The sequence below is a fragment of the Gekko japonicus genome, unplaced genomic scaffold, assembly GCF_001447785.1.
Source record: "Gekko japonicus isolate JY-2015 unplaced genomic scaffold, Gekko_japonicus_V1.1 scaffold3540, whole genome shotgun sequence".
In the NCBI taxonomy this organism is placed as follows: Eukaryota; Metazoa; Chordata; class Lepidosauria; order Squamata; family Gekkonidae; genus Gekko; species Gekko japonicus.
The window spans coordinates 95,228-117,728 of NW_015167642.1; the positions used below are offsets into that span (position 1 = coordinate 95,228).

A 22,501-nucleotide genomic window follows, 5' to 3' on the forward strand; every position below is an offset into this window, starting at 1 on the left:
CACATTGTGCCTCCAAGCCTCCAGATGAGAGGGGAACAAGACCACATGGCAAGTTATCAGAAGTCAACCGTGGTCCAGTTTTGAGTGGTTGTTATTGGCTATTTCAGCGGCTCGGGTAGGGCTCCAGGCAGGAAAGCTGCCTGCACACAGAAGCAAATGTATCAAGGTGAAAGCGAGACTTATCCCTTTCTTCCCAACACACTTGTTTTCTCGTACGCATCCTTGGTCGGATCTGCATTTGCATTTTTAAATCAGTTTCGTGCTGCCGCGACGCCGTTCTTCTTTATGCTTGTTTGAACGTTGTTTGGAGAAGATTCTTTTAAAGCAGTGGGGAGGCGCGACGACAGGGGAGCCGCCACAAGAAGGCGATAAACATGCAGACGTGCAAAAGTACGCTAGCACTGTTGAGGTGTGAAATCGAGACCAAATGTAGACAGCTTTTTTGAAGACGGAGTCAGAAGGCGGGGACACCGGTGGGAAAGACAAATGCGGATTCGACCACTGAGTCCCATGAGGAGCCATTCAAGGCAGCCCTGCCTAGCTACTACTTCTATGAGAGCTATTCCAGGGGTCCCTGATGTGGTGCCCATCAGCCCATGGCACCCACTGACACTCCTTTGGTGTCGTGGTTAAGAGCGGCGGACTCTAATCTGGTGCACTGGGTTTGATCCCCCACTTCTCCACATGCAGCCAGCTGGGTGACCTTGGGTCAGAGCCAGGGCTATTTTGGGGCAGGAACGCACAGGAACGGAGTTCCGGCTGGCTCCCGAGTTGGCCACGCCCAGCAGGGACTCATTAGCATAATAGGCCACACCCAACAGCAGAAACTCATTCGGATTGGCTACCTTAGGGGTGTGTGGCCTAACATGCAAAGGAGTTCCTGCTACAAAAAAGCCCTGGGTTTTGACAACAAAGTAAACAGAATAAGAAGCAAAAGGTGGGTGTGGCTGGATGACCACACTTCTGGTAACATGGGGGTGCGGCCTAACGCGCTAACGAGCTGTGCTGTCAGGGGTGTGGCGCAATAGGCTAATGAGTTTCTGCTGTTGGGTGTGGCCTATTATGCTAATGAGTTCCGGCTGGGCTAAAGAGCCCTGGTCAGAGCTGTTCTCTCAAGGGCAGTCCTCGAAAGAGCTCTCTCAGCCCCGCCTACCTCACAGGGTGTCTGTGGTGGGGAGGGGGAGGGAAAGGAGATTGTAAACCGCTCTCTCTGAGTGAAGGGCGGGGTATAAATCCAATCTCTTCCCCTCCCCCTCCCTCCCTTCCTGTTTGGTGCAGTGGTTAAGAGTGGTGGGCTCTAATCTGGGAGAACCGGGTTTGATTCCCCACTCCTCCCCATGCAGCCAACTGCATGACCTTGGGCCAGTCACAGTTCTCTCAGAGCTGTTCTCTCAAGAGCAGTTCTCAAAGAGCTCTCTCAGCCCCACATACCTCACAATGTGTCTGTTGTGGGGAGAGGAAGGGAAAGGAGACTGCTAACTGCTCTGAGACTCTGAGTGAAGGGCAGGGTATAAATCCAATCTCCCCCTCCTCCTCCTTTAAGTGAGTTTTTGGTTCTTAACTCCTCCTCCTCCTCCTCCTCCTCCTCCTCCTCCTCCTCCCCATTGATAATGAACATAAGAGAAGCCATGTTGGATCAGGCCAGTGGCCCATCCAGTCCAACACTTTGTGCCACACAGTGGCCAAAACCCAAGTGCCATCAGGAGGTCCACCAGTGGGGCCAGGAAAATAAATAAATAAATGCCAAATAAGAAATAGGCATGGTTTCCTGTCCTGAAAAACACAAAAGGCTCTACATCTGACAATAATACTAGAGATAAGATCAGAATTTCAACCGCCAATCCACATGCAAAAGAACCTCCTCAGGAGACAATCCATATACAAAAGAACCTCCTCAGGAAAGCTCCTCCATTAGCATGACACAGCCTGGGGAACTCCTACAAGAGAATGACTCAGCCCTACCCCACCTTCCTGAGTAGACATAAATCACCTGCCTACCATTTTTCTTCTCACCTTGACACAGAGAGTACTCCGTCTTTCTGTGTTACACCTCTGAGGAGGACAGTCACAGCTACCGGCCAAATGTCAGGTCCTACAATGCCAAGACCACGGCCAGTCAGCCCGGAAAATCTACAACAGCTAATGAACTCCGGCCGTGAAAGCCGTCGACAACATACCAAAGAAGATTCTTTGGTAAAGGGACGGGGACCGCAGACTATACTACTGTGGGCTCGCTTTGCTGTCAGGAGGTCCCTATTATGTAATTTCTGCATCGTTTAACAGGACAGGTTGGGATGCTTGGGCTCTGTTTTGTTTTCAGCTCAGTTTCCGATCTCTGCCTGTTTTCACATTCCTGCACTCCAAACCCTATTGCCCTGTTCGTCGGAGGTCCCATCCTGTTGATTGTGCTTGAGTTAGGACTATTTAATCCACCTAGAGAAAGGCAGACTATGAATAATATGAATAAAATAAATCAAATAAATGGAATAAGATCAAGAAGAGCCTTCCTACCTACCCCTGTGGAAAGACGGGAAAGAAGAAGAAAAAGGGGGGGGGGGTCAAGAGGGAAAAGTAGACTTGGCAACCTCCAGGTGGGGCCTGGAGACCCCCTGAATTGCAACTGATCTCTGGGCTGCAGAGATCAGCTCCCCATGAGAAAATGCAGGGGTCCTTTCCTGCAGGAGCGCACAGGAGCGGAGCTCCGGCATCAAAGAGCTCAGGGGGCGGGCACATGCAACAAGCCCCTCACCCCCTGTTCCCAGTAGCTCCAGGCCATGGGGGGAAAGAAGCCTCTTTCTTTCCCTCCTTCTTTCTTTCTTTTTCTTTCCTTCCTTCTCTCCCTCTCTCCCTCTTTCTTCTTTACCTCCTTATTTCCTTCTCTTTCTTTCCCTCCTTCTTTCCTTCTCTTTTCCCCCTCCTTCCTTCCTTCCTGCACAGATCTGCGCATCCCCCCCCCAACAGCTAGCAATCCAAAACAGTCCAGTGGAGCCTGAGCGATGGGTGTTGCCTTCTAACACACTTCCGGTGACACCAGGGGGTGTGGCATATGCAAATAAGTTATGCTAATGAGCTCCTGCACCTCTTTGTCTATGAAATGACCCCTGCTTACATTCCTTAGATCTACATGTTTTCTAATGAAGGAGTGATAAATACTGTTTGGGAACTTGAAAAACGAGGACTTTTCAGTCTGCTTTGCACACTTCATAGCTCCATCAGGACATCTTAAAGAGTAAACATTCCAGGAGCATAGCCAAAACAGTGTCAAGAACAACTACATCAAGATTTTGTATTGTTCTGTATTGTACTCGTGTTATTATTAACTGGCTTTGCTTATGTCCATGAAATGTACTTCACATAAGAATGAACGTTGTCTAATGCAGGAAATTTGCTATATAAGGACAACTAAGTGTATTAAAGTTATTGAAGAGTGATTTTCTTTGGTGAGCCCAATTTTTCCCCATGAGAAAACGGCTGCCTTGGACAGTAGACTCTGGAGGAGGAGGAGGAGGAGGAGGAAAAGGAGGAGGAGGAGGAGGAGGAGGAGGAGGAGGAGGAGAGATTGGATTTATACCCCGCCCTTCACTACTCATAGGAGTCTTAGAGCGGTTTACAATCTCCTTTCCCTCCCTCTCCCCACAACAGACACCCTTTGAGGCAGGTGGGGCTGAGAGAGCTCTCCTGAGGACTGCCCTTGAGAGAGCAGCTCCGAGAGAACTTGTGATTGACCCCAGGTCACACCAGCAGCTGCACGCAGAGGCGTGGGGACTCAAACCCAGTTCTCCCAGATTAGAGTCTGCGCTCCTAACCACTACACCAAACTGGCTCTCTGTATAGTGTATTAGGGTTGCCAGCTCTGGATTGGGAAATAGCTGGAGATTTGGGGGTGGAGCCTGTGGAAGGCGGAGTTTGGGAAGGGGAGGGACTTCGGTAAAAATATAATGCCATGAAGTCCACCCTCCAAAGCAGCCATTTTCTCCAAGGGAACTGATCTTGGTCAGCTGGAAATCAATTGGAACATCCAGGGATCTCTAAGTGCCACCTGGAGTTTGGCAACCTGATGTACCGTAGATTTAAGCTGAAATCGTTCCCCAGATTCCCCTCTTATGCTCCGTACCCCAAATCTGTATTAATTTCCCAGCCCTCCTGGCAACCGGTGGGGAATGGGAGGGGAGCTTACCGGGAGTAGCAGGGAGGCCCATTCAACATACAGAGACTTGTCCGTGTCACTGCCCATGTGACCCGGATGTGATGTCATCACATCCAGGATGTTGAGGCGACACTCTGGTATTTGGGCAAAAACGCTATGGTAAATCTGGCTTCTACTATAGAGTTTCTGCCCAAATATCAGAGTGTTGCCCTGACGTCCTGGATACGATGATGTCACCTCTGGGTCACACGGGCAGTGACGTAGACACGCCGCTGCATGTCAGATGAATCTCCCTCTTTTTCGGGGTAAGTTCCCCCCCCCACTGGCCAGCTGATCAGCTAGGGTTGCCAAGTGTAAAGTACTTACCGGTGGGGGAGCCTTGCTGGGTTCTGGGAGCCATCCCTGGATCTGTGTATGCGCGCGCGCAAAGCACGCGCACACCACCAGCACATCACCGGAAGTGACGCATGACGTCAATCACATTGAGGGCATGGCCCCGATCATTGGAGGGGAAACCATAGAGTTTTCCCTCCAACGATCGGGGCCACGACCCCAACATGATCTATGTGGTTGCTCTGGTGATACAGCCACGCTGCGCTTTGGGGGGCGGAGTTCCCCCCTGGGCCCGATTCCGCGGCAGCAGAAATCGGGCCTCCAAAGCGGGGATTTACCCGCCCCCCGCCCCCACTTGGCAGCCCTATGATCGGCGGCAGGGAAATGGGTCCTGGCATCAGGGGACCTCCACCTCCACTTGGGGGGGTCTGGCAACCATAGGCCATAGTTAGTCATCCTATAGGAAAGGGAGGGGAATACATCCTTACCAGCAGGGGGAGCCAGCAGGCGCTGGCAATCACCATGATAATCAGCAACTGGACCATCATCTCCACTTCACTGTCTCTCCGGCGTTGTACCGACTCTGAGTCGTGGTAGACCCGGCAGAGGGTCACGACGCTGAACGTGTTGAGGAAGAAAGAGAGGCCCACGCAGAAGATGCCCAGCAGGGCGAAGATGAGACAGAAGGCCCTGTTCCCGGCATCGTGGAGCAGCGTGAGGAAGCACCAGGAGTTGGGGAACTGTAGCGTGTAGTCCCCGAGGCCCAAGATGGGCAGCAGGCCTAGGAAGAACCCCAAGGCCCACACCAAGCACACCAGGATCCAGGCCCGGCGTTTCGACATGTTGACCGAGCGGGAGAAGGGCCGGTAGATGCCCAGGAAGCGTTCCCCGGCCATGGTGGCGCCCAGCAAGAGGGGGCACTGCCCAAAGAAGACCATGGCGAGGCCCATGAAGTTGCAGAGGTGGCAACCCGGGTCCACGTTCCTCCAGTCGAACTGGATGAAGTGGTAGGGAACCACGATGCAGGAGGTCACCAGGAGGCCCATGAAATCCGTCACCACCAGGCCGCAGAGGAAGACCAGGAAGGAGGACCGGGCGCGGCTGTGCATCTTCCGCGAGGAGTTGACCAGCACGCAGAAGGCAAAGAGGTTGGAGGAGAGGCCGATGAGGCCGAAGATGGTGGAGAACCAGGGCGAGGTGAGGTAACCCCGGTTCCCGTCACTGACGTTCTTTCCGCGGAAGCAGGAGCCCAGCCGGCCGGCGTCGCTGACGTTCCCAAGCTCCATCTTCGGGAACCGGGGGGGCCTGTCCCCCTCACACAAACTACCACCTTCCAAGGGACAGTGTGGAGCGGGGCCTGGCGGGGGCTCCTGAGGGAGAGACGCGGCCCCGCCTAGGCCTCACGCCATTCATCTCGTTGCGGGATGCAAACTCCTCAGGCAGACCGTGGCGCGAATTCTTCCGACAGACTGGGAGAGAAAGACGGGATATAATTAGCTCGCAGGGCTGCCGTTCGATGACACACACACACACACACACCCCAACCAAAGGTCTGTGCTGTGGAAAGTCCAAACACAAAAATCTGGATTCCGACAGGGCCTCTGCATACATTTATGCTTTCCTCATAGGGTTGCTGGGTCTGGGTTGGATACTTTGGGGGTGGAGCCAGGAGAGGGGAAGGGCCATAGAGTCCACCCTTCACAGCAGCCATTTTCTCCAGGGGGGCTGATCTCTGTCAGCTGGAGATCAGTTGTAAGAGCGGGAGATCTCCAGGCCCCACCTGGAGGCTGGCAACCCTGTTTCCTCACATCCTTCCCAATCTCATCAGATCTCAGAAGCAAGGTCAGCAAGTCTGGCTTGGAAAATACCTGGAGACCTTGGGGGTGGAGCCGGGAGAGGGCGGGGTTTGGGGAGGGGCCTCAGCATGGCCCAATGCCACAGAGTCCGCCCTTCAAAGCCGCCATTTTCTCCAGGGGAGCTGATCTCTGTCAGCTGGAGATCCATTGCAAAAGCGGGAGATCCCCAGGCTCCACCCGGAGCCTGCAAACCAAAGAGAGAGATCACGGGATGGAAGTTGAGAAGAAGCAAACAACCGTGATCTATTATGCCAAACAAGTCTCCAAAGACCAGACATTTCTTTTTTCCAGTATTTGGTTTACTGGAAGCAATTCAAACGCCATCAACACCAATGAGCCATGCATGCTCTCCAGTAGCATCTCATAGTGACACTCATTAAATCAAACATTACACTAACGAATTTGAGGAGTGTCACTATGAAACACTACTAGAGAGTTTGTCAAATGGATTAATATTGTATTTCAACGCCACCCACTTTGATAAAGTTATACACGGAACGAGATATATGCATGGCTCGTTGGTGTTGATGGCGTTTGAATTGCTTCCACTAAACTGAATATTGATAAAAGAAATTTCCGGTCTTTGGAAACTTGTTTAGCATAATACCTCACGGTTGTTTGCTTCTTCTCGACAACCAGGGGTCATTTCCTGCAGGAGCGCACAGGAGCGGAGCTCCGGCAATAAAGAGCCCAGGGGGCGGGCACATGCAACAAGCCCCATTCCCTGCTCCCAGCAGCCCTCAGTCAGAGCAAGAGGCAGTCGGGTAAATTGCAGAGCCCCCCCCCCCGGCCCCCCGGTCCAAAACAGTCCAGTGGCACCTTTATGGCCAAGTTTAATTCAGGTACAAGCTCTCCCTCCTCTTTGCGGGCAGATCTGCATCCCCCCCCCCAATAGCTAGCAATCCAAAACAGTCCAGTGGAGCCTGAGCGGTGGGTGTTGCCTTCTGACACACTTCCAGTGATGTCAGGGGGTGTGGCATATGCAAATAAGTTATGCTAATGAGTTATGCTAATGAGCTCCTGCACCTCTTTTTCTACAAAATGACCCCTGTCAACAACCCACCTGGAGGCTGGCAGCCCTAGGGTCAGCCCTGGTTAGTACCTGGCTGGGAGACCACCGAGGAAGTCCAGGGTCCTAGAATCATAGAGTTGGAAGGGACCTCCAAGGTCATCTAGTCTAACCCACTGTACAAGGCAGGAAATTTCACAAACACCTCACCCTCCACACCTGCAGTAACCGCTGTTCCATGCCCAGAAGATGACAAAAAACCTCCAGGATTGCTTCCTGACCCCAAAGTGGCAATCAGCATTTCCCTGGGTGTGTAAGGAAGGGCCACGAGAACTAAGCACTGAGGCAACCCTTCCTGCCCTCCCTCTCATGATCTGCCGAAGTTCACAGCATCAGCATTGCTGTCAGATGGCCATCGGGCCTCTGTTTGAAAACCTCCCAAGAAGGAGAGCCCGCCACCTTCCGCTGAGGAACCGCTATGTCAGGATGTTCTTCCGAATGTTAAGCCGAAAATTCTTCTGAATCTGATTCGATTTCAACCCGTTGGTTCTGGTCCAACCTTCTGGGGCCACAGAAGACAACTCTGCACCATCCTCTCTAGGACAGCCCTTCAGGTGCTTGAAGATGGTTATCATCTCAGTCAGAGGCAGGCAGGGGTCATTTCCTGCAGGAGCGCACAGGAGCGGAGCTCCGGCAGTAAAGAGCCCAGGGGGCGGGCACATGCAACAAGCCCCACCCCCTGCTCCCAGCAGCCCTCAGTCAGAGCAAGAAGCAGCCAGGTAAGTTGCAGAGCCCCCCCCCCCGGTCCAAAACAATCCAGTGGCACCTTTAAGACCAAGTCTTATTCAGGTACAAGCTCTCCCTCCTCTGCGAGGACAGATCTGCACATTCCCCCACCCCCCCAATAGCTAGCAATCCAAAACAGTCCAGTGGCACCTCTTTTTCTACGAAATGACCCCTGCTTACATTCCTTGGATCTACATGTTTTCTAATGAAGGAGCAATAAATACTGTCCAAAACAGTCCAGTGGCACCTCTTTTTCTACGAAATGACCCCTGGAGGCAGGCAATGGCAAACCACCTCTGTTTTTTCTTCCCTGTCTTGGATAGCCCCAGCTAACCTGGTCTAATCAAATCCCGGAAGCTAAGCAAGGTCATCCCTGGTCAGTACTTGGACGGGAGGCCACCACCAAGGAAGTCCTGTGTTGCTATGCAGAGGCGGGCCATGGCAAACCCACCTCTGTCCGTCTCTCGCCTTGAAAACCCCATAAGGGGTCACCCTAAATTGACTGCAACTTGACAGCACCTTCGACCACCAAAACAGGGGTGCGTACCTGTTATTCCTGCACTTCTCATTCACCTGTGTGGTGTTCATTTGCCACAGCACACCCTTATTCCAAGCTGGCTACTGAATTTTGGAAGGGGTGGGAATGAGGTGGAGGGGGCACGTGTGTGGAGGAAGGTTACCGCAGGCAGGAAGCGATCCTTTTGTGTGGCAACTGCTGCCAACACAAAAGAGAGACAGAGAGATCCAACCCCTGCCTCCATTTTACCTGCCGCACTGTAGGAATCATCAGTGGAAGCCCCACTATAAAACTCAAGGATTCTCCTCCTCCTCCTCCTCCTCCTCCGCCTCTTCTTCTTGGCTAGCCTGAGCAACTGCAGGGTTGCCTAATAAAGAAGACTGATTTCTGTTTACCTGATTCAGAATTGCGCACACCAGATGCTGCACAAAACAGCAAGTCAGGAGACGTATGGTTGCCAGCCTCCAGGTGAGGTCCGAAGATCTCCCAGTATCACAACTGGTCTACAGACCACAGAGATCAGTTCCTCCACATGCAGCCAGCTGGGTGACCTTGGGTCACTCCCAGTTCTGTCAGAGCAGTTCTCTCAAGAACAGTCCTCGAAAGAGCTCTCTCAGCTCCAACTACCTCACAGAGTGTCTGTTGTGGGGAGGGGAAGGGAAAGGAGTTTGTAAGCCGCTTTGAGACTCTGAGTGAAGAGCAGGGTATAAATTCAATCTTCTTCTTCTACCTCCCATATCCCCTGCTGGTGGCCAGAGGGAACTAGCAACCCTAATGGGAACCAAATCTCCTTCTGGTGAACAAAGTCAGTGAAATATGAGACACCATAGCAAGGAAGAAGAAGAAGAAGAAGAAGAAGAAGAAGAAGAAGAAGAAGAAGAAGAAGAAGAAGAAGAAGAAGAAGAAGAAGAAGAAGAAGAAGAAGAAGAAGAAGAAGAAGCGGCGGAGGAGGAGGAGGAGGAGGAGGAGGAGGAGGAGGAATTGGATTTATACCCTGCCCTTCACTACCCAAAGGAGTCTCAAAGCAGTTTACAAACTCCTTTCCCTTCCCCTCCCCACAACAGACATGTGAGGGAGGTGGGGCTGAGAGAGCTCTTTCGAGAACTGCTCTGACAGAAGTATGGCTTGCCCAAGGTCATCTAGCAAGTGCAAGTGGAGGAGTTGGGAATCAAACCCGGTTTTCCCAGATCAGAGTCCGCAATCTTAACCACTACACCGAACTGGCTCTCTGGAAGGATGCAGTTAAACCTTTAAATTTGAGGTGGGGGTGGGGGATTCTGATTATCACAAAATCTGAGCTCCCAAAATCTGAGCACCCTGCCGTGCTCCAGTTCCCAAGGCCAGCGCTCTGAAGGCCAGGACTTCCTGTGCGACCCCACAAGGCCCTACGCAGGAGGAAGAGGAAAGAATCGTGACATCTGCCTGACAGATCAAACGCACATCTGCTTCCGTTTACTCCAAGCCATAAATCACTCCTGTAAGAGAGAGAGAGAGAAACTCCCCCATCCTTCCCATAAATGATGCAATCTGAAGACGTTCGATGGGGACCCGGGGTCATGGCGACTGGCAAGGTGGGCTGTCCTCCATGACCCAGTCGAGGGGGCTTCCCACTGGGATCGAGACATGGTAGCAAAGTCCCACGGAGCGCATTGGGAATTGCAACTTGAAAAGGCGTCCCCTTCGTGGGATGCTGGAAAGTGGCGAACCGAGACAGGACAGTTTCCCAAAAAGCCCGCTGGATCCAATCAAGGGTCTCTCTCATTGAGCCTCCTATTTCTCGGCATCCAGGAATCAAAGGCAGCGTTCCCTCTAAGCTGAGTTAGCGTGAGCTAGCTCACAGTGTTTTAGCCTCCAGCTCACATATTTTTGTCTCCGCTCAGGAAGGATGGCTCCAGAGCAAACCAGTTTATGCAGTAGCCAAATCGCTCGCTCACAACTTTAATGCCAGTAGCTCACAAAGTAGAATTTTTGCTCACAAAGCTTAGAGGGAACACTGGCTAGAATGCTTTTCATAGAATCATAGAATGTGAGAGTTGGAAGGGATCTTGCAGGCGATCTAGTCCAACCCCCTGCACTCTGCAGGAGCATAGCCGAAAGATAGTCCTACCTACAACATACCCGAAAGATAATCGTCCGTCGTCCAGCCTCCGCTTGAAAATGTCCAGCGAAGGAGCATCCACCACCTCCCGAGGCAGACTGTTCCACTGTTCAACCACTCTTACAGTTAGGAAGTTTCTCCTGATATTTAGCCGGTATCGACTCCCTTGTAACTTCCACCCGTTAGATCTAGTCTTGCAATCCGGAGCAAGAGAGAATAGATCTGCTCCATCTTCTACAGGACAGCCCTTCAGATATTTGAAGACTGCAATCATGTCCCCTCTAAGCCTTCTCTTTCCCAGGCTAAACATACCCAACCCTTTCAGCCTTTCCTCATAAGCCTTGGATTCCAACCCTCTCACCATCCTGGTTGCCCTCTTCTGGACACGCTCCAGCTTGTCAGCGTCCTTCCTAAAATGTGGTCCCCAAAACTGGACACAGGACTCCAGGTGAGGCCTGACCATAGCAGAATAGAGCATAACTACCACCTCCCGTGATCTGGACACGATGCTTCTGTTCATGCATCCTAAGATTGCATTCGCTTTCCTTTTGAACGAGGAGGCTCCACTTAGACACCCTAACAGCCAGAGATAGACCACCCTCCGGAAAGACGCCACAGGAAGAGCCCTGTTGGGTTAAACCAGGGGTCCATCTAGTCCAATGTTCTTTCACATCTGCACCAATGCTCCCTCTAAGCTGTGGAGTCTTGTGAGCAAAAATTCTACTTTGTGAGCTACTGGCATTAAAGCTGTGAGTGAGCAGTTTGGGTTCTGCATAAATCAGTTTGCTCTGGAGCCATCCCTTCCTGAGCTAAGGCAAAAATGTGTGAGCTGGAGGCTAAAAAACTGTGAGCTAGCTCACAGTAACTCAGCTTAGAGGGAACATTGATCTGCACATGAAGCTGCCCGATACTGAATCAGAACATGGGTCCACCAAGGCCAGTGTTGTCTACTTGGACTGGCAGCTGCTCTCCAGAGCCTCAGGCAAGAGGTCTTTCACATCATCTGCTGCCTGGTCCTTTTAGCTGGAGATGTCAGGGATTGAACCTGGGACTAGTGTTCCCTCTAAGCCGAGTCAGTGTGAGCTAGGCTCGCAGCTTTTTAGCCTCCGGCTCACACATTTTTGCCTTGGCTCAGGAAGGAGGGCTCCAGAGCAAACTAATTGATGCAGCAGCCAAACCGCATTCCCCCTAAGCTGAGTTAGTGTGAGCTACCTCACCGTTTTTTAGCCTTCGGCTCACACATTTTTGCCTTCGCTCAGGAAGGAGGGCTCCAGAACAAACTAATCTATGCAGCAGCCAAATCGCTCACTCACAACTTTAATGCCAATAGCTCAGGAAGTAGAATTTTTGCTCACAAGACTCCACAGCTTAGAGGGAATATTGTCGCTCACCACTGTAATCCCAGTAGCTCACAAAGTAGAATTTCTGCTCACAAGACTCCACAGCTTAGAGGGAGCATCGCCCGGGACCTGCTGCGTGCCGAGCAGATGCTCTGCTTCTGTGCCACAGCCTACCCTGCCGTGGCCACTCAGAAGATTTATTTATTGACTTGCTGCGGTCAGACCCCACCTCCATCTCCATTGCCCGAGCAAACACGTACTTCCACCCACTCGTGGGGAGGAAGTCGTTCTGAGTCTGAAAGTGGCAGTGCAGCAGAAAGACTGCCTTGTGCGAAACACCTGCAGCTGAACACTAGAGAGAACTTCTTGACAGAGTGGATCCTCAGTAGGACAGGCTTCCTCGGGAGGTGGCGGGCTCTCTTTCTTTGGAGGTTTTTAAGCAGAGGCTGGATGGCCATCGGACAGCAGTGCTGACTCTGTGAACTTAGGCAGATGGTGAGAGGGACGGCAGGGAGGGATGAGCCAGTGTTCAGCTCTTGTGGCCCTTTCTCATGCATCCAGGGTAATGCCAATTGCCTCTATGAACATAAGAACATAAGAGACACCAATGTTGGATCAGGCTGATGGCCCATCCAGTCCAACACTCTGTCATACGGTGGCCAAAAATACCAGGTGCCCTCAGGAGGTCCAGCAGTGGGGCCAGGACACTAGAAGCCCTCCCACTGCTGCCCCCCCAAGCACCAAGATTACCGAGCATCACTTGCCCCAGTCTGAGAGTTCCTATCTATACCTTGTGGCTAATAGCCACAGATGGACCTCTGCTCCATGTGTTTATCCAATTTCCTCTTGAAGCTGTCCGTGCTTGTAGCCGCCACCACCTCCTGTGGCAGTGAATTCCATGTGTTAATCACTCTTTGGGTGAAGAAGTACTTCCTTTTATCCGTTCTAACCCGACTGCTCAGCAATTTCATGGAGTGCCCACGAGTTCTTGTATTGTGAGAAAGGGAGAAAAGTACTTCTTTATCTACCTGCTCTATCCCGTGCATAATCTTATAAACCTCGATCATGTCACCCCTCAGCTTTGGATCCAGGAAGGAATTCTCTTGCAGGCCCGACTGGCCCAGGGATCCTGGAGGGGTTTTTTTTTTTTTTTTTTTGCCTTCTTCTGGGCATAGAGCAGAGGTCACTAGGGGAGTGGGGGGGAGGTAGCTGTGAATTTCCTGCATTGTTTAGGGGGTTGGAGTAGATGACCCCTGGGTTCCCTTTTAGTTCTGTGTTTCTATGCTACGTATGCTTCTAAGATCTAAGGACAACACAGACTGCAACAGGACTTCCCATCATTTCTTAGCGCCTTTCTCTTCCTTTATGGGGGAGGGGGCAATATCCAGGCCGAAGAAGAGGTCAGGAGAACTTGGAAGCTTGCAGACTGTTGGTGTCAAATGGTTGCACCTAAGAGAAGGCATTGGGTGGATTGTACTCTGGGTTTTTGGATTTTTCTTTGGGATGGGCACGGCTGACAAGAGCGGAGAAAAATAGGAGAAGGAGAAGAAGGAGAAGAAGAGGAGGAGGAGGAGGAGATTGGATTTATACCCTGCTCTTCACTATCCAAAGGAGTCTCAGAGCTCTTTCAAGATCCACTCCTGAGAGAACAGCTCTGAGAGAACTTGTGACTGACCCAAGGTCATGCCAGCAGCTGCACGTAGAGGAGTGGGGAATCAAACCCGGTTCTCCCAGATTAGAGCCTGCGCTCCTAACCACAAAAGCAGACTGGCTCTTCTATAGGCAGGGTCACCAACGTCCGAGGTGAGGCCTGGAGCTCTCCCAGGATTACGACTGATCTCCGTATCTGACGAAGGGAGGTTTGACTCTCAAAATCGTATACCCTAAAGGTCTTGTTGGTCTCCAGGGTGCTATTGGATTCGAATCAGGCTGTTCAACGACTGACCAGCAGGGTGACCCTCTGAAACTGATCTCAAGACGACAGAGATCAGTTCTGTTGCAGAAAAAAGGCTGCCTTGGAGGGAAGGCTGGGACATTATACCCAGCTAAGGTCCCTCCCCTCTCCATATCCTGCCATCCCAGGCTGTAGCCCCAAATCTCCAGGAACTCCCCAGCATGGAGCTGACAACTCTAAAAAGAGTAGTGAACTCAGCAGGACACTCTGTAGGTGACCTTGGGCAGGGGTCATTTCGTAGAAAAAGAGCTAGGGGAACTCATTAGCATAACTCATTAGCATATGCCACACACCCCTGACATCACCGGAAGTGTGTCATAAGGCCACACCCCTGACATCACCGGAAGTGTGTCATGAGGCCACACACCCCGCCCCCAACGGTCCCGGCCGCCAGTGCCGGCCTTGCAGCTCCACTGCCGAGCCCCATGAGGGGCCCGGCGGTGGACCTGCAAGGCCGGCGGGAGTGCAAGGAAGCCCCGCGAAGGCCCTCCCTGGCCCCAGGCAGGCAGGGGTGGGGAGAGGCAGGGAGGAAGCAACTTACCCTCCCTCTTCTCCTGCCTCCTCCTGGCTGAATGAGGGCCGGAAGCGGGGCGGCCGGCAGAAGGGGCGGGGCTTCGTCATGTGCCGCGCCCCCAAAAAAAGCAGGGGCGGGGCTTCGTCATGTGCCCCGCCCCCCGTACCTCACCCAGGGGAACTGCGATCCCCCGCAATCCCCCCGCAATGACCTCTGACCTTGGGCCATTCTCTCTCTCTCTCTCTCTCTCTCTCTCTCTCTCTCTCTCTCTCTGCCTTGTTGGAGTGAGCGACTCAGCATGCCTGGACACTGGGGGGAGCTACATCACTCTAAGGGTGTATAGGTGGTCTCTCCTTGAAGAGGACACCTCTCCTTGTCTTAACATGGGAGCTGCCCTCTGACCCCTCCTCTCTGTCTTCCCCTTTGGCCTCTCACTTTCTCTACATGGCCTTCCATGGAGAAATATCGCAGGGGTCATTTCCTGCAGTAGCGCACAGGAGCGGAGCTTCGGCAGTAAAGAGCCCAGGGGGCGGGCACACGCAGCAAGCCCCACCCCCTGCTCCCAGCAGCCCTCAGTCAGAGCAAGAAGCAACGAGGTAAGTGGCAGAGCCCCCCCCCCGACCCCCGGTCCAAAACAGTCCAGTGGCACCTTTAAGACCAGGTTTTATTACGGGACAAGCTCTCCCTCCTCTGTGAGGGCAGATCTGCACGTCCCCCTGCCCCAATAGCTAGCAATCCAAAACAGTCCAGTGGAGCCTGAGCGGTGGGTGTTGCCTTCTGACACACTTCCGGTGATGTCAGAGGGTGTGGCACATGCAAATAACTTATGCTAATGAGTTATGCTAATGAGCTCCTGCACCTCTTTTTCTACAAAATGACCCCTGGTCACATATGTCTCTGCAGGTCCCTCCTGTAGATAACAATGCCCTCATACTCCCACACACGTAATACTGGGCAAGCTGGCCGTTTGTGAGGGGGAAAGTGCTCTTTAGATTAGGGTTCCCTTTCTCTTCTTTCGACTACAACCTGAATGTGAACTGGATCTACTTGAAGAAATGTAAGTTTACCTTTTCTTTGCAATGTACTTCTTGGGAGATCTTTTTACTGCACTCGGTATCATGCTTCTATGACTGGGCAAAACTCTGCTATATTAACCAACTATCCCGATAGGCCTAACCTACCTCACAGGGTTGTCGTGAGGGTAAAAGGGAAAGGGAGAACGATGCATAATACTCTTGAGTTCTTTGGAGGCAAGGAGAGATTAAAGAGTACTAGACCGACCTGGGAGGGCTGTTTATTTACTTATTAGCCACTTCGCTGCAAAATATCCCCAAAGTGCACATGCAACGATTAAAAAAAACCAAAACACAGTGAAAAACAGTTAAAGTACACTTCAATTTAAAAACCCCTAGGAAAAGTATTGTTAATTAGGCCGCTACCAGATGATGAAAAGGCTTAAACACACATTTCTAAATGCAACCAAAATGGCTGATGGGAAAGGCACTAAAAGTCTAAAAAAATTAAGATCAAAATTTACAGATCCTAATTTTGTAAAAATGCTAGGGGTGAACAGTCACTTTTTCACCCACTAGCTAAATGTTTTTTTTAAAAAACTAGCTGCCAAGGGAATCACTGCAGGGAGCCAACCCGGCTGTACCAACACCACGGAGGTGCCAGCAGAAAGAAGGCCCTGCCTCCGACGGCCAGGGATATCACTTCAGAAGTGGGGTTGCCAACCTCCAGGGGGACTACAGCTGATCTCCAGGTGACAGAGATCTGTTCACCTGAAGAAAATGAGTAAATGTTCCATAAGATCTATTAAATGTCATTGTCATTTTTATCACAGTGTTTGTTTGATATATCACCTGAAGAAAAAGGCAGGTGGACTCTATGGCCTTATTAAAGTCCCTTTATTATTGAAGACTCTATGGCATCGAAGCCCCTCCCCTCTCCAAATCCCGCCCTCCTCAGGCTCCATCCGCAAAATCTCCGGGTATTTCCCAACTCAGAGCTGGCAAGCCTACTTCGGAAAGCCAAGCCGGGCCTTTGATGCCAAGTGTGACGTAATGGGAGTAGGCAGGAGGTCCTCCAGATGTTTGGGTCCTCCTGGTTAGTGGTAGTGGTTAGGTGCGCAGACTCTAATCTGGGAGAAACGGGTTTGATTCCCCACTCCTCCACTTGCACCTGGCTGGATGACCTTGGGCAAGCCGTAGCTCTGTCAAAGCTCTTCTCTCAAGGGCAGTTCTTGGGAGAGCTCTCTCAGCCCCACCCACCTCCCAGGGTGTCTGTTGTGGGGAGGGGAAGGGAAAGGGGTTTGTAAGCTACTCTGAGACTCCGAGTGAAGAGCGGGGTATAAATCCAATGTCCTCCTCCTCCTCCTCTTCTTCTTTTCTTCTTCTTCTCTTCTTCTTCTCCTTTTTCTCCTCCTCCTTCTTCTACAGGCAGCGGCATGGATTGGCTCTTGAGAGTCCCGAGACCAGCTTCTGATCCAGGGTGTGACGTCCTGAGGCAGCGGCATGGATTGGCTGTTGAGAGTCCCGAGACCAGCTTCTGATCCAGGGTGTGACGTCCTGCCAGCACTTCTCTGCTCCATGGTGAATACCGTGGGGACTCCATCCCAGAAATCCACATCTGAGCACCACATTGCCTGACTGTATCTTGATTAAGGTAAGAAGTGGTTTAGGATCTGCGTGACCTTTAGGGGCTCAGCGGCTGAACTCCCCGTGGCCAGAAGTGCACAGGCCACAGAAATAAGAGCTGCCACTTAGGGCTGCCAGATCTGGATTGGGGCAGGGGTCATTTCCTGTGGGAGCGCTTCCGGTGATGTCAGGGGGAGTGGCATATGCAAATGAGTTATGCTAATGAGTCATGCTAATGACACACTTCCGGTGATGTCAGGGGGAGTGGCATATGCAAATGAGTTATGCTAATGAGTCATGCTAATGAGCTCCTGCACCTCTTTTTCTACGAAATGACCCCTGGATTGGGGAATAGGGTTTCCAGACTCCAGGTGAGGTCTGGCGATTTCCCAGAAGTACAACTGATCTCCAAGCGACAGAGATCAAATCCCTTGGAGGAAACGGCAACTTTGGAGGGCGGATCCGATGGAACGATACCCCACTGAGGTCTCGCCCTTCCCAGACTCCACCCTCCCCAATCTCCACCCATAATCTCCAGGAATCTCCCATCCCAGAGATGGCAACCCTGAATTCCTGCAGATTTTGGAGTGGAACCTGGGAAGACCGGGGTGTGGGGAGGGGGCCCAGTGGGCTATAACGTCGAACTCCATGGCAGCCAGGGCTATTTTTGGGCAGGAACGCACAGGAACGGAGTTCCGGCTGGCTCCTGAGTTGGTCAGACCCAGCAGGAACTCATTAGCATAACAGGCCACACCCAACAGCAGAAACTAATTAGGACTGGCTACATTAGGGGTGTGTGGCCTAACATGCAAAGGAGTTCCTGCTACAAAAAAAGCCCTGGGTTTTGACAACAAAGTAAACAGAATAAGAAGCAAAAGGTGGATGGCCACACTTCTGGTAACATGGGGGTGTGGCCTAATAGGCTAATGAGCTGTGGTGTCGGGGTGTGGCTTAATATGCTAATGAGTTTCTGTGGTTGGGTGTGGCCTATTATGCTAATGAGTTCCTGCTGGGCTTTTTCTACAAAAAAAGCCCTGATGGCAGCCATCGCTTCCAAGATAGCCGATCCCTGTGGTCTGCCATTCCAGAAGCTCCCCAGGTCCCTCCTGGAGGTTGGCAACTCCACCCAGTACCCCAGCCCTGCAGTCACCGATCCCCCCCCACACCGGTCTACAAGAACGGCCCAGGCCAGATGCGGCTGCAGCAACTCAAGCTCCAGCCCGCGCAGATCTTCAAGGAAAAGCCACGTTGCTTTTGGCTAAATCTTAAAAAAAAAACATCAAGACTCGAAGCCGCAGCTCTGGGGAGATGCTGAACACGAAGGCTAATGGCTCTCTGCCGTCTCCGGAAGCCACTCCAGTTGCGGAGGGAGTTCGTTAACCACCTCATCAAGGATTCCAATTAAGTCTGAGAGCATAGAGCTAAGCCAAGCAGGGCCCAGCGGGTTTGCAATTGCAGCTCCAGAGCAGGGGGGGGGCAGCTGGGTGGGGAGAGAAGTAAGGTTGCCATCCTCCAGGTGGGGCCTGGCGTTCCCCCACCATTACAACCGATCTCCAGACAGCAGAGATCAGTTTTTGTTGTTGTCAAGTCCGACTCTTCGCGACCCCATGGGCCGTATCACGCCAGGCTAGGGTTGCCAAGTCCATCTTCCACCCCCAGCGGGGGACTTTGGGGGCGTTCCTGGAGGGGGTGGGGCATCTGCCACTCCCCCACCCGCCCGTGCGTTGGATCTCCAGAAATGGCAGTTCCCTGCCCTTAAAGAAGCCGGTGTTTCCCTTTTAAATGCAAGAGCTGGCGTTTCCATTTTAAGAGCAGCCGCGTTTCCCTTTTAAGAGCACGAAGCTGGCACTCCGGGCTTGGGAGGAAACACACGCTTGAGAGGAAACACAGGTTCCACACACTTAAAGGGAGAGAGAGGGGCGGGTGTGGGTGTTGGGGGTGGGGCTTCCCCCGCCGGCCATCTGGCTGGCGGGCGGGTAGAACCCCCCCAAAACGGGGGACCCCTGGCAAACCGGGGGGGTTGGCAACTCTACCGCTTGTTCATGTAGGACTCTGTTGTAGTTTTGTCTGTGGCTATTAGCACCCTTCTGCTGGAGACCAGGGCTCTAAAAGAAATCAAAGTATATCTGACTGCCTTGAGCTCCAGAAGATTACTATGCAAGCCCTGGTCAGCAGGGGGCCAATGCACACTGGCTCCATGGAAGCCACAGTGTGCCCCGAGCCCCAAAGGGATTCATCTGTAAATACCAGAACTTCACGGGAGGACGTTCCAAATGGGGAGCCTGTCAGCAGGTTCTCCCAAGATGACCAGCACCCTATAGACTGGACTGGCATTCTAGGAATAGACAATTTCCACAATGGCCTTCCAGGCAGGCCTGTAGCTACAGTGGGGCATCTCGGGGCTAGGCCCCCCGACTTGCTGGCAAGGCCCCCTGACTTTCCATCAAGCCCAGGGAGTCACGGCCTTCTCCCCCAGATTAAATTGATTAGCCAGTGCCCCCTGAGGAATTTAAATGCCCCCTGACTTAAAAAATCCTGGCTTCGGGCCTGCTTCCAGGGAACAGTCAGGGTGGATTCCTTTTAGGACTGACCGATCGGATCTCCTTGCAGTCCAAGGGACTCTGGAGAAAACGGCTGCTTTGGAGGGTGGACTCTATGGCATGATACCCCACTTAAGTCCCTCCCCTCCTCAATCCCCACCCTCTCCAGGCTCTACCCCCCCCACCAATCTCCAGGTATTTCCAAACCCAGAGCTGGCAACCCTAGAGAGAAGTGATCCTTTATGGGAGCTGAAGAAATCTGCTTCCCTTCTCACCACCACCGCCATTCTGTGCTCCGAACTCCTCCACCCCCATGCTGACCCCATTAGCCAATGGTCTCCATGGTACCCACCCACTAGGGATGCCAGCCTCCAGGTGGGACCTGGGGACCAGTTTTCCCTCTAAGCTGAGTTAGTGTGAGCTAGCTCACAGTTTTTTAGCCTCCATCTCACACATTTTTGTCTTAGCTCAGGAAGGATAGCTCCAGAGCAAACTAATTTATGCAGTAGCCAAATTGCTCGCTCACAACTTTAATGCCAGTAGCTCACAAAGTAGAATTTTTGCTCACAAGACTCCACAGCTTAGAGGGAGCATTGCTGGGGACCCCCTGGAATTACAGCTCGTCTCCAGACGACAGAGATCAGCTCCCCCGGAGAAAATGGCTGCTGTGGAGGGTGGACCTTTCTAGTGTCTCGCTGACCCCGAGCATCTGTTTAGAAACGTGTTGTTTACAAGCTCCGTTCAGTCAGAGGGGATGCATTTTTACTGTCATGTCGGACGATGACACACGCCCCACAGCTGATAAGAAAGACGGATAGAAATCGTGGAGCCGAATGCCCCCATGCATCACTAGAGAGAAGTCGCACTCCATCAATACCACACCAGTCATCACCGTGGCTGAGATCCCGGGATGCTCCGTCCCAAACCATCTCAAAATAGGACACTGCCTTTTTCACTCCCCATATGCTACATCTGGTCCACAGCTGGGAACAGCAATGAATTCCCAAGGAGGGGGAGGAATCCGCCAATGGGCAGGCTTTCATAACCTGCATTTACCGTCCCAATGGCGAATGGCTTTCACACTGTGCAAGAAGAAATGCTTTGTTAGAAATCATGCGCAAATGAGGTATTAGAGCTGGGGTCCCCAACCAATGTTCCCTCTAAGCCGTGGAGTCTTGTGAGCAAAAATTCTACTTTGTGAGCTACTGGCATTAAAGTTGTGAGCAAGCAATTTGGCTACTACATAAATTAGTTTCCTCTAGAGCCATCCTTCCTGAACTGAGACAAAAATGTGTGAGCTGGAGGCTAAAAAATGGTGAGCTAGCTCACACTAACTCAGCTTAGAGGGAACACTGTACCTCACCATGGAGACTTTTCCTGGTGCCCGCCAAGTGTTTCTAAAAAGTGGGCTGGGCCAGGTGGAGTTTTTGCCCAGCAAGCCCTCTGATTGGCGACTGGAGATCTGATTGACTCTGCAGATTTTAAAAAATTCTGCTTTGGCAGTAGTTGTTACTACAGCACATGAATCTTCACTATGTGGCTGAAATTAAGCCGCGGCAGCCATTTTGTGGCTGGTTCTATCTCCTGTGGCAGCCATTTTGTGGGAGCCATTTTGTGGCTGGCTCCATCACCTGTGGCAGCCATTTTGTGGCTGGTTCTATCTCCTGTGTCAGGAGCTGCGGTGGCTCAAGTGGTTAAGACTCTGAACTGCAGGCTGTGGAAGGTCGGTAGTTCAGCAGTTCGAGACGCGAGTGTGCCGCATGACAGAGTGAGCTCCCGTCTCTAGTCCCAGCTCCTGCCAACCTAGCAGTTTGAAAGCAAGAAATTGCAAGTAGATAAATAGGTACTACTTCGGTGGGAAGGTGACAGCATTCTGTGCGCCTCGGTGTTTAGTCATGCCGGCCACATGACCACGGAAACGTCTTCGGACAGCGCTGGCTCTTCGGCTTTGAAACGGAGATGAGCACCGCAGCCCTAGAGTCGGATTCGACTGGCTTTCGAGGAAGGGAACCTTTACCTATCTCCTGTGTCAGAATTCCAGAGGTGCACACAGGCTCAAAAAAGTTGGGGACTAGGATCTGGGAGCCCTGAGTGAAAAGCCGCTCTTCTGCTCTAAAGCTCGCTTTAGTGACTTTGAGCCAGTCATTCTCTGCCTAACCTACCTCGCAGGGTTGTTGTAAAGATAAAATGACAGCAGGGAGAACCATGTTCACGGTTTTGAGCTTCCCCCAAAGAAGGGCAGAATAAAAATATGCTGGAGGGATGCTCAAAAGCCCTCCAGATATTCTGTGTGGGGAAGGCTGCCGTTACAATGGAGGGGAAATATGCAATTAGCACACGTTCAATAATGCTCTCCCCTTTTGCAAATTCCAGGGAGATGCATGGGTAATAAATTCGGTTCTCTCTCAGCCCAAGCTCAATTGCTCCAGAACGGCGGTCTTTTTTGTAAACCCATTTCACTGTTAACATTCCTATCATGAGTTAGATATGAGTCCTGTAGCACATTAGGAATTGTTGCAAGGAAAAAAATAATAATGTACCTGGTCACCAGGCTTCCATCTGGTGTACCAACTTCACTTAGGTTCACTGGGCTGGATGGGGGCAGGAGGACACCAAGTCTTGGTACGAAAGAGAAGAGGACCCAAGCCTGCGGTACAATCCATTTATTTGAACCTCGTAGCAGGAACTCCTTCGCATATTAGGCGACAACAGAGGTCGATTCGGGGGGGATCGCGGGGGATCGCAGTTCCCCCGGGTGAGGGGCGGGG

General features: G+C 52.0%; 1 protein-coding gene across 1 annotated transcript in view; it reads right to left on the reverse strand.

Annotated features, from left to right (window-relative positions):
- Window positions 1-22,501, reverse strand: part of TBXA2R (thromboxane A2 receptor) — a 51,846-nt gene that overhangs the window by 4,347 nt on the left and 24,998 nt on the right. The window contains exon 2 of the mRNA XM_015414079.1: window positions 4,969-5,949. Within this exon, the coding sequence (XP_015269565.1) occupies window positions 4,969-5,766 (798 nt within the window). The 5' untranslated portion in view covers window positions 5,767-5,949. The remainder of the gene's footprint in view (window positions 1-4,968; window positions 5,950-22,501) is intronic.